This window comes from Danio aesculapii, chromosome 8 (genome assembly GCF_903798145.1).
Source record: "Danio aesculapii chromosome 8, fDanAes4.1, whole genome shotgun sequence".
Lineage (NCBI taxonomy): Eukaryota > Metazoa > Chordata > Actinopteri > Cypriniformes > Danionidae > Danio > Danio aesculapii.
The window spans coordinates 36,827,175-36,838,805 of record NC_079442.1 but is presented as its reverse complement, the minus strand read 5'-3'; the positions used below and the strand labels follow the sequence as shown (position 1 = coordinate 36,838,805).

At 34.5% G+C, this 11,631-nt stretch overlaps 1 protein-coding gene across 2 annotated transcripts in view; it reads right to left on the bottom strand.

Moving 5' to 3' along the window:
* Positions 1-2,496: 2,496 nt before the first annotated feature.
* Positions 2,497-11,631, bottom strand: part of ttc39a (tetratricopeptide repeat domain 39A) — a 45,575-nt gene continuing 36,440 nt past the window's right edge. For both annotated transcript variants that reach the window (XM_056463881.1, XM_056463880.1), the window contains 5 exons: positions 11,212-11,332; positions 10,694-10,805; positions 9,155-9,269; positions 8,731-8,847; positions 2,497-5,570 (listed from right to left, as the gene is read on the bottom strand). In XM_056463881.1, coding sequence (XP_056319856.1) covers positions 5,453-5,570; positions 8,731-8,847; positions 9,155-9,269; positions 10,694-10,805; positions 11,212-11,332 — 583 coding nt within the window. In that variant the 3' untranslated portion in view covers positions 2,497-5,452. The remainder of the gene's footprint in view (positions 5,571-8,730; positions 8,848-9,154; positions 9,270-10,693; positions 10,806-11,211; positions 11,333-11,631) is intronic.

Sequence of the window (11,631 nt, the reverse complement as noted above, 5' to 3'; positions counted from 1 at the left end):
CCTTTTCCCCTGAAGAACAGATAGGAGGAATGACTAAACTGAGTGACACTTTCATTATAACCAAAACGATGTCATGAAGATTAAAGTGCAATTCCGAAGGGTAAAAAAATCCATCCATCCAAGTTAATCCGGAGAAATAGTGGTTGTCTTACATATCTTCACTGCTTTTCTTGTATTTATATGACTATGCAAAACATTTAGAGACCATATAGCAATTCTTATTTCTCAGTTTCTGATTTGTCCTGCTAGCCACTGATTTTTTCAGTGATTTTTACTGAAATTACTAAAATGTAAAATAAACATGTAGTCATTGAGAGCATAAAATGACAATTGTTCAAAATAACGAGGATATGCCATGTATTTGGCAATTTGTTTAACGGACAGAAGATTTTTATTCCAACACATTTCTATACATAATAGTTTTAATAACTCATTTCTAATAACTGATTTATTTTAGCTTTGCCATGATGACAGTAAATAATATTTAACTAGATATTTATCAAGACACTTCTATACAGCTTAAAGTGACATTTAAAGGCTTATCTAGGTTATTCAGGTTAACTAGGCAGAATAGGGTAATTAGGCAAGTTATTGTATAATGATGGTTTGTTCTGTAGACTATCGAAAAAAATATAAAGGGGATAATAATTTTGACCTTTGTTTTAAAAAAATTAAAACTGCTTTTATTCTAGCAGAAATAAAACAAATAAGAGTTTCTCCAGAATAAAAAATATTATCAGACATACTGTGAAAATTTCCTTGCTCTGTTAAACATAATTTGGTAAATATTAAAAAATAAATAAATAAATCAAAGGGGGGCTAATAATTCTGACTTCAACTGTACATGTTTATATATTTTATTTAGACAATACCATTCCAATGTTTTAACTTCAGAAGATTTATAAGAATAAGAATATTTGGTGGATATAGATGTTTTATAACATTTTATTTAGCTCAAAATGATAATATATTTAGTTGACACTTACTATTTTTAGTTGACACAAACTGACAAAGTGACTAATTTCTGCCAAGACTATAACTCTTTAACTCATTTCTGGGTAATCTCTTTAAGAAAGTCCCCTTAAAGCTTAAAAAAGAAAATCAAAAGAGATGTTTTTAGGAATTCTATTATATCCTTTAATCTTAAATTATAAAATGTAACTTAAAATTAAACATAAAATGCCTTTTTTCCTGTAGTATTTTATGCTAAAACTAGTAAAATCAATATTCGATACTTTTGAAAAAACTTTTAACATATCAGCCACTCCAAACCTTCTAACATCACTATTTAGAATTCCTTTTGAGCCAAATTCGCCTCCAACAACACAGAACGTTGTAGCTATTACCACATTATTGGCTAGGAGGCTTATTCTCCTTAAGGGGAAACAAACATCTCCACCGTCATATGACAGATGGATAAAAGAAATGTTTTTGTTTAAAGTTGGAAAAAATTAGGTATTCATCAAGAGGGTCTTTAAAATCTTTTTACAAAACATGGAAACCTTTGTTTAATTATATTGACACTACTGATCTTGAAGCAGAAGAGGAATAAAGCCTTATTATTATTATTATTATAAATTACTTTTATTGTTAGTTTATTTGTTATTGTTTATAAATTTATTTTATTAATTTATTTTTTATATTTACGGTGTTATTTAATAACTATATTGTTTTTATGCCCATTCGTACTTAGTTGTGAAAAAGCAGAACAGTGCATTACATATTTTTGTATGTATATGATATTTTATCTGCACAAAATGTTAATAAATATATTTGGCAACAAAAAAAAATAGTAAAATCATTTGAAAGATGAGACTTTGTTTCTAATCTAATCAAAAATAACACAAAGATTATTGTTATTACTAGATTTAAGGTTTGTGAAACAATGTATAATGAATTTTTATTGATCATCATCAACAAAGTACAAAAAAAAAATCAATCTTATATTTAAGGATCATTCATTTGTTCATTTTAGTTCGGCTTAGTCTCTTATTTATCAGCGGTCACCACAGAGGGACAAACCGTCAACTATTCCAGCATATGTTTTACACAGCAGATGCCTTTCCAGCCGCAACCCAGTACTGGGAAACCTATACACCCTCTCATTCACACACACTAATACACTATGGCCAATTTAGTTTATTCAATTCACCTACAGCGCATGTCTTTGACTGTGGGGAAAACCGGAGCACCCGGAGGAAACCCATATGAACACGGAGAGAACATGCAAACTCCACACAGAAATGCCAACTGGCCCAGCCGGAACTTAAACCAGAGACCTTCTTGCTGTAAGGTGACAGTGCTAACCACTGAGCCACTGTGCCTTTATCAGATCTTTATAGAACAAAACACATTTCCACGTAATCAAAGTGACTAATTACTGCCAAGCACTTCCTTTTATATTCCACGGAAGACTATAACTCTTTAACTCATTTCTGGGAAATCTCTTTAAGAAAGTCCCCTTAAGGCTCAAGAAAGAAAATCAAAGGAGATGTCTTTTGGAATGCGATTATATCCTTTAATTTTAAATTAGAAAATGTAAGTTCAGTATTTACAGGAATGTGTTTACACAGTAGCCATGCACCACACACAGGATTTGCTGACCTCTATAGCCCAAAGCCTGTAAAACATAGGTCTCAAACTCAATTCCTGGAGGGCCGCAGCTCTGCACAGTTTTGTTCCAACCCAAATCAAACTGTTCAAGACTACAAGAGGCTATTAAGCAGGTGTTGGAGCTGGTTGGAGCTAAACTGTGCAGAGCTGCTGCCCTCCAGGAATTGAGTTTGAGACCATTGCAATCAATCAAAATCAGTAGGAACAAAAAGGGGGGGTAGGTGGACAAAAACCGTAACAATGAAAACTACATTCATTTTTTTTAAATCTTATTTTTTGGCCACATTTGATCTGATGATTTACGTAAATTTATCTTTGGTAGACTGGTAAGTGGATCTCATAAAACAGGCACTGTAAAGATAACACTGCAGAAGGATAAATACCCATGGATGCTATTGAACTATTCTGGGAGAAATGAATACAGCACAAGCCTTTGCAGTATCTAAGGACTATGCTGTGTTTAGTTGCTGGAGCTCCACGCTATGGGGAAAAGCTCCATCAAGTAACATTCACACAGAGAACAAAGTACAATCCTCTGTCCTCAAGCAGCTCGGTTTTTCTTTCTTTTCCTAGTGTAAGGCTGCAGTGGTTGTCAATGCATTGCTCACGTTGGCTGGTGCTGACATGCCAGCCTGTCCTGCATGTATCTAAAAGACTTGTTTGTTTGAGCTCAAGTAGGATCTGGACCGAGTCCACATAAAGGAGACTGCCTTTCTAAAAGACACATTCAGCTGCCCACTTAAAACGGGACATTTTTGAAAGACGCCATATTAATGAATAAATAGAAACTAATAAACCCGACTAAACTAAACAAATCTTCCAGTTTACATTCTGATTTTTTGCTATTATGAAGATGCTTGTTTTCTTTTTTTTTTATTCACTTCTAAAACTGAATATGTGCACAAAGTTAATGTACACAAAGTAATCCTGTGCATGAGATTTGACAAGGCCACAGTTCTCTAATTAAAGAGTAACCCATGATATCAAAACACACATTCATCAAATTACCTCTGAAGAATAGATTTATTTTATAACCTATTTAAACTCCAAAGGTTATAAGTAAACTAATATTTGTGCACATGTAAATCCAAATAAAATGGTTCGCTGTCAGTCACAGACATGTCTAGGCTACTGATGTCACAGAGTGACCAATAACGGAGAGCATTACCAAGAAGAGCTCTGAAAGCAGCCAATAATGATTTACAAATGGCCTTACGTCTTATTTCCGAGAGACAATATTCTTGATCCTGTAGGGGTGTAACAGTACACAAAATTGAAAGTACGTACCTGAGTTTGGTACAATGGGAAAATTAACAAATTGCTTTTTTTCCTGTTTTTTTTAAGCTAAAACAAATAAATTCATTTAAAGATTAATCAAAAATAACAACACAAAGATTATTGTTATTACTGGATTAAAGGTGTGGGGAATAATGTAGAATAAATTATTATTCATCCTCAATTGAAAGCACTTTGCGCTCTTATTCTTATTTTATTTCATTCATAAATTTTTATAGTAGTGTGTAGTAGGGTTGTCGCGATATTATTAATAAATCTTACGTTACTGTACCGGCTGAAGTATCATGATACCAAGTAGTATCGATACTGTAATTCGTAACTCAAATTGTAAAGAAAATTGTCAGAAACATTACATTTTATGTTATAATAGGCCTACTTGAATTTAATTTATAACTCCCTTAAGGCCAAAAAGTATTATTTGCACCTCATTTCACTTAAAATGTATTCAGTCTTTTTGTTTATTTTGTAGATAACTGACCAACAAAAAATACATTAAAATAATGATACAAATTATACAGAATGAAATTTTTCCCCAACAAAATTAGTCTATATGAAGTGGTCAAAATTGTTTCAATGTTTTCTGTTGCTATTTTGGTTTTAGTTTTTTTAAGCAGTTTTTTCCCCAGTCTTACTAGGCAACGTTCCAATGTAATTCAACATTTCACTTTGTGAGTCGTTCTATTTAAGAGATTGACATGGTTGTTCATTCATTCATTTTCTTTTCGACTGAATCCCTTTATTAATCTGGGGTCGCCACAGCGGAATGAACCGTCAACTTATCCAGCATATGTTTTACGCAGCAATGCCCTTCCAGCTGCAACCCATTACTGGGAAACATCCATACACACACATATTCACACACAAACACTACAGACAATTTAACTACAAGAAAGTCGCTGGTTCGAGTCCTGGCTGGAACAGTAGGCATTTCTGTGTGGAGTTTGCTAGTTCTCTCTGTGTTAGCGTGGGTTCCCTCTAGGTCCTGCAGTTGCCCCCACAGTCCACAGACATGCGGTATAGCTGAATTGAATAAACTAAATTGGCCGTAGTGTATAAATGTGTGTGTGTATGGATTTTTCCCAGTACTGCGTTGCAGGTGGAAGGGCATCCGCTGCGTAAAACATATGCTGGAACAGTTGGCGGTTCATTCTGCTGTGGCGACCTCTGAAATAGAGACAAAGCTGAAGGAAAATGAATAAATATGCATACTGTTACACCTCTAACATTGTGTATCATATCATTATCGTCATCCCCAACATTAACACCACAAGTACAGTATTCTAAAAGCATGATGTTATTAGTATGACATCACAACAGCATGATGTCATTTCTGGGTCTTGGCTAAATTGCATGGCACTTGACGTGACATATTCATGCAGCTGTTGTCCATGTACTGTAAAAATCTCTATATGCGTTTTTTAAATGAAGGAGACGTCACTATGAGCTCGGTTTGGGTCATGTGCTCCTTTAGTGCCTCTCTGGGCACTTGCCAACCCATTTCAAGCCTGATCTTAATTGCTGTGACCCAGTGGAAACCCAGGTGTTAAGGGCTGGAGGGTGAGGAATGGTCTCCATTCAGAGCTGTGCCTCGGGCCTTATGTAGAGCTGCCTGAATCCGGAAGTGTGTTCGGGATTCCATGGAGTAGTTCTTGTAGTTTTGTCTATAAAAAAAAAAATCATTGTTCAGAATTAATAAGGAAATGACGTGACAAATAAAATCTCGGGATACAACAATAGTTTTTGGAATTATATGGAAAAAAAATTGGCCATAAGCATTATTTATCACTTACTCACCTGTATACAATACTAGCCACTTTACCAGCTACACTTTGGACTAATTGACAGGCATTTAAAATTTACATTGATCAAATTTTTAATTAGTTAAAGGTCCTGTGAAGTGCTTTGGAATGTGCTTTTTTTATTCGATGTTTGACATAATCTCAACTGAAAAATTAAGATAGGGTGGGACAGAAAAGCTCCTCCTGTTTTAAAAAAAACAGCCAATAGCATTTGTTTTCTTTACCACAGCTCTGCCAACGAGAGTGGTTGAGCTCAAATGCATCAAATGAAAAGGAAACAAGAAATGCCTTATAGGGGGCGGGGCATTTCAGATACTAGAGAGCATTTGATTGGTCAAGATTTGATGAGAAACTGAAGTAGGAGGTGACGTGAAATAAAAATCGTTGATCGATTCAAGCAGAGGTGACAAACTGCAAGCTTTGGATGTTTATATTTTCTAAATGCTAATTTTGTCACTCTTTTGGAGCACACTAGATTATAGATTTTCTTAAAAATAAAAGACTGAATCTGACATCTAAAAACTTGTATTTTAATTTCACGGGACCTTTAACCATCAGTCAAGTTAAGTCAAGTCAAATTTTATTTATAGAGCACTTTAAAAACACAGAAGTGAGCCAAAGTGCTGTACAGAAAATATACAACAAAATAAACATAATAGTATATAAAATACAAGATAAAATATAGATAAACTACCTAAAAAGGCATATTAATTAAAATAACTAGGTAGTTAGATTAGCTTGCAAATGCTAACGAAAAAAAAAAACTGATTTAAATGAGAACACGGAAGAGGCCTGTCTAACGGGCAGTGGCAAATCATTTCAGAGTCTAGTACCAACCACAGCAAAAGCACGATCCCCTCTACGCTTACACTTTGTTTTTGGCACAATCAAGAGAAGCTGATCAACTGACCTGAGAGAACGAGTGGGCTTATAGGGGTGTGTCAGCTCAGAGATATAAGGTGGGGCAAGACCATTTAGAGATATAAAAAAATAAAATAAAAGAATCTTAAACTGTATTCTAAAATTCACTAGCAACCAATGAAGCGAAGCGAACATGGGGGAATTGTGGTTATATTTGTGAGTACCAGTTAACAGGCGTGCTGCAGCATTTTGCACCATTTGTACATGGGCATTAGCTGAACTGGTACTCCCCACATGGAGTGCATTACAGTAATCGAGTTGTCATAAAAGCATGGATTACCGTCTCTTTTGGTTTATATAGATTTTTTTTTTACCCCTAAATTTGTGGCTGTAGGCTTAATATGCTGAGCTAACGAACCTAAATTGAATAGGAGTCCCAACAGTACATCAAAAAAACATTACTTCTGTTTTGTTTTCTTTAAAACTTTATTAAAAGCCATCAAAGCCTTCATTTCAAAAAGACATTTAAGGAGCAAGTCATTTTCAGTATCAATATCAGCCTTTGGTTTTAAATTGATCAAAATTCTAAGTAGAAGTATCAGCAAACAAGATATTAGTACAGCTTTAATAGCAATATAACATACAATAAAAATGGTTAAAACATTAATGTTAACTAATAGACCTTATTGTAAAGAGAGATATAGAAAAACATTTGTAAAAACGTACATGTCAAACAAAAGCCAAATGAATAGATCTGTCATTAATAAAATAAAACTCTAATTTCTGTTACGTTTAAGTGCATTTTACATGCATTTCAGTAATAAATACTATGTTTTATAATTAATCAAAGTCAGACTGGCATTATATTGCATTTCAAAAATGATCTCCATCAAATATACAGCCTAAAACTATTAATACATCACCCCTATGCTCACTGGCCATCATCCGTATTTGCCATCTACACGTTGTGTAATCGAATCAAGGGTCTTGACGAATCAAGAAACGATATAAAAGTGCAGAAGACCAACCAGCTCCGTCTCTGCTTTAAAAGTCTATACTGAAACAGAACACCAGCTTCTCCAAATTTAAACGGTGGTCTTTCGCTTATTAAAACGCTTTGTTTTTGCTGGTTGAAGATGCCAGAGTAGTGTGGATGCTAGACGTATTTGACCACAGAATGCACAAGACATGTCACCATATATAGTTTTAAATGTGGAAAAGTGTAACGGTCAATATGGTGAATGAAGCCCTGCCTACTAGTACACAAGCCAATCATCCACCACTAGACTGATGTTTCTTCAGGGGGAAAAGCTCGGATCAGACGTGAGCATTTAAGACAATTTTTGTGGTGAACAAATGCACTGGAATCTCAGCGAATACTTACTTCACAGATGTAAGAAACACATCAAAATAAAGCTTTAAATCTGTACTATTAAATTAACCAACTATACTTTTTGCTAAAACTTTTGTTTTAACAAACGCATACTTTCGAACGCATATTACATGACAGCAACTACTCAAACACTCACAAACGTATAAACAAATAGTCGCGGTTATTTCTGGAGGAGATTCGCAATCAAGACCAATTCGCAATTGTGGATTACTTCAGAAGAGCAGCGCGATCCGACGATCATTATTCAGAGGATGATCATGTGTAGAACAGCCATAAATAAGGTTGGTGTCGTGATCTCGTTCCCTTTGAGTGTGCATGTGCATTAGCTTGGGCAACCTGAAAAAATGCCAATTTAGTTTGATTCTAACGTTTAGAGACTAAACTTATGAGACAGTTGTTGTTTTATATTCTTGGTTAGAATATTATTGGTGATTCTGTAAATATGTAATATGAATATGTAATGTAATTGTAAGCTTGGCATGTAGTTTTAGAGAATTTGATGTTTTCCCATTCAGACAGAATGCCTGAGCATACTGCCCGAGAAGCATTTTAAAGACAGCCGCTGAGTGAAATGACTTGCCTTAAACGGACTTTGGCGTAACTTATAAATGTTTAATTGAAAATGCATTAGTGTAAACAGCACCTTAGTAAGGGTATCTGTGCCTCCTTTAGGAAACTGATCAAGACTCCTGATAATCGGTTCCATCTACAAACTGTGTACATTGCTATTTAAAATGTGTAAAAGATTCCCTGTCAGAGCAAACTTACTTTGCTGCCTCTAGAAGTTTGATGGCTTCCTCTATTCTCCCCTCCTCCAAGCACAGTAAACCGTGTTCCAGCAGTGCATTGGGAACCAGGTAGTGGTCATATTTAATCAGACTCTCACTGTAGAAACACAAAACGAGAGAAAGAGAACATTTGCAAGGCCATTTTTACAGATCCCATTCTCTATTAGCCATGACACGCCGAAGATTAAAACATTAAATGTCTCTTATTCTATCGTGGAATCACAGAACATGTCGTTTTACATTACATTATACCATTCAGACTCCTGCAAATGAATAACACAACATTTGCAAAACAACTTTGTGCCAAAAATAGGCCATGTCTTCTTAAATCTACACAAAGGAAACCGCAAACACTTCTCTTCATATCAGTGTGATTTGTTGCGAAGCAAAAGAGTAAGACTGACTTGCAGAGGACGAGGGTGAAGTAATGTTCAGCTTCCTCCTTGTAACCCAAGTGTTTGAGACAGAGGCCCTTCAGTAGACTAACCACACACTGGTCATCTGTGGTGAACTCAGTCCCTGCAGGCAAACACACACATTTATGTTACACACATTTAGAAATGAAAATAATCATGCTATTAACAGTCCCTGGTTAACAAAAAAAAATCATTCATTAAAGGGTTGGTTCCCCAACAAATTACAATTCTTTTATTGATAACTCTCCCTCATGTTGTTCCAATCCCCTTCGTTCACCTTTGGAACACTAAACAATACATTTTAGATAAATTTGGGATCTTTCTCATCCTCCATAGACGGCAAGAATCCAGAAATGTCCAGAAAAGGAACCAAAAACTTAGTCAAAACATTCCAAGTGACTTCAGTGCTTCAACTGTAATCCCACGAAGCTCCAAGAACACTTTTGTAAGCCAAAAAACTGTGAAAGTTGTTTTTACAGTTTGTCTGTTTTTGGTGTACAATGTGTTCTTGGAGCTTCATATGATAACGGATGAGCCACTGAAGTCACGTGGAATGTTTTTACAATGCATTTGGTTACTTTTCAGGATTTTGAAAGTCTCACAAATGCTTTGACCCTCTATAGACTGCTGTATATATATATATATATATATATATATATATATATATATATATACATACATATATATATATATATATATATATATATACATACATACATACATACATACATACATACATACATGTATATATATATATATATATATATATATATATATATATATATATATATATATATATATATATATATATATATATATATATATATATATATATATATATAAAGAAATTGCAAAGGGATATAATTTACAAAGACTTCTAAATAACTTCTTTTGTGAAGAAACTCAAACAGGTTTCAGGTTTGTGACAAGTCAAAGGCAATTAAAAGATTTGTTTTGAGTGAATTGTCCTCTTCAATGTGCAAGAATTCTGATACACAACTTCTTTAAAAGTTACACTTGAAGTCAGAATTATTAAACCCCCTGAATTATTAGCCCCGTTTATTTTTTCCCCCAATTTCTGTTTAACGGAGAGATTTTTAATACATTTCTAAATAGCACATTTCTAAACAGTTTTAATAACTCATTTCTAATAACTGATTTATTTTCATCTTTGCCATGATGACATAACATAATATTTTGCTTGATATTAACTAGGCTGGTTAGGGTAATTAGGCAAGTTATTGTATAAAGATGGTTTGTTCTGTAGACTATCGAAAAAATATAGCTTAAAGGGGCTAATAATTTTGACCTTAAAATGGTTTTATAAAAAAATAGAAACTGCTTTTATTCTAGCCGAAATAAAACAAATAAGACTTTCTCCAGAAGAAAAAATATCATCAGACATACTGTGAGCTCTGTTCAACATCATTTGGGAAATATTTTAAAAAAGATAAAAATTTCAAAAGGGGTTTAATAATTCTGATTTCAACTGTAAGTGGTGCTGCTTTATGTGAGGTGGGAATTTACTTGGCGTTTGCTCAAGCGTCTGCTGGGCCTCGTCCAATGTCTTCAGCATGCCCTCTGTCAGGTCCTTGTGCTTCCCGATCACAGTGTAGCCGTTCCAGATATACATCATCTCCTGTCGTGCAAACATACTCTCACAATGAGCGCAAATGGAAGACCGTGTCTCGTCCAGGTGTTTCCCATTGTTTATTTTGCAAAGGGATTACAAAAATCAGGATGGTCTAATTCCTTATTCTTTGTTAATTAAAGTGCCGTTCACACAGGACATCTTGCGCTTAAAAATAGAAAAAAATGAGCACAATGGAATAGAACAGGAAGCATGTTTATAGACATAGAACACCATCAGGTTCAACTCATCTGAACATTGCTCTAAACATATTGAGACACAATGGTCAGAGATGCAAGAACACTTCCTGTATGAACTATGTAAATAAGACAGAAAAAAATATACACAGAGATAAACACACACACACACAGAGAGAGAGACAGAGAGCGGGATCTATATAATAGTGAACACTGACCAGTGGAGGTGCTGGAAGAGGAATGACATTATCGGTATTATAGCGTCTGGCTTTTCTAATGGCAAACTTCTCTGTGGGCAGTGATTTCCCAGCAATTTTTTGCTTCAGACTGGAAACTTGCCTGAAAAGTGCAAAAAAGGTCAGTTTAGATAATAATACAGTTTAATTCATGCATATATAATGTCTATTTATATTAGCAAGGAGATGGGCTCCAATTGCATCCAATATATTAAGTTTTTGCAATGCTTGTTTGAACTGAATGACATTGCAGTTTAGGTTTACTGGTATACATTACAGTGCAGTAAGCATTTTTTATGATGTCACTTTATCTGATTTAAAGACTTGTATTTAATCATGTGATTGCATCCTTAAAAACATCCACAAAAGACTCAAACAAAAATGTACATGCTCACGCGCACC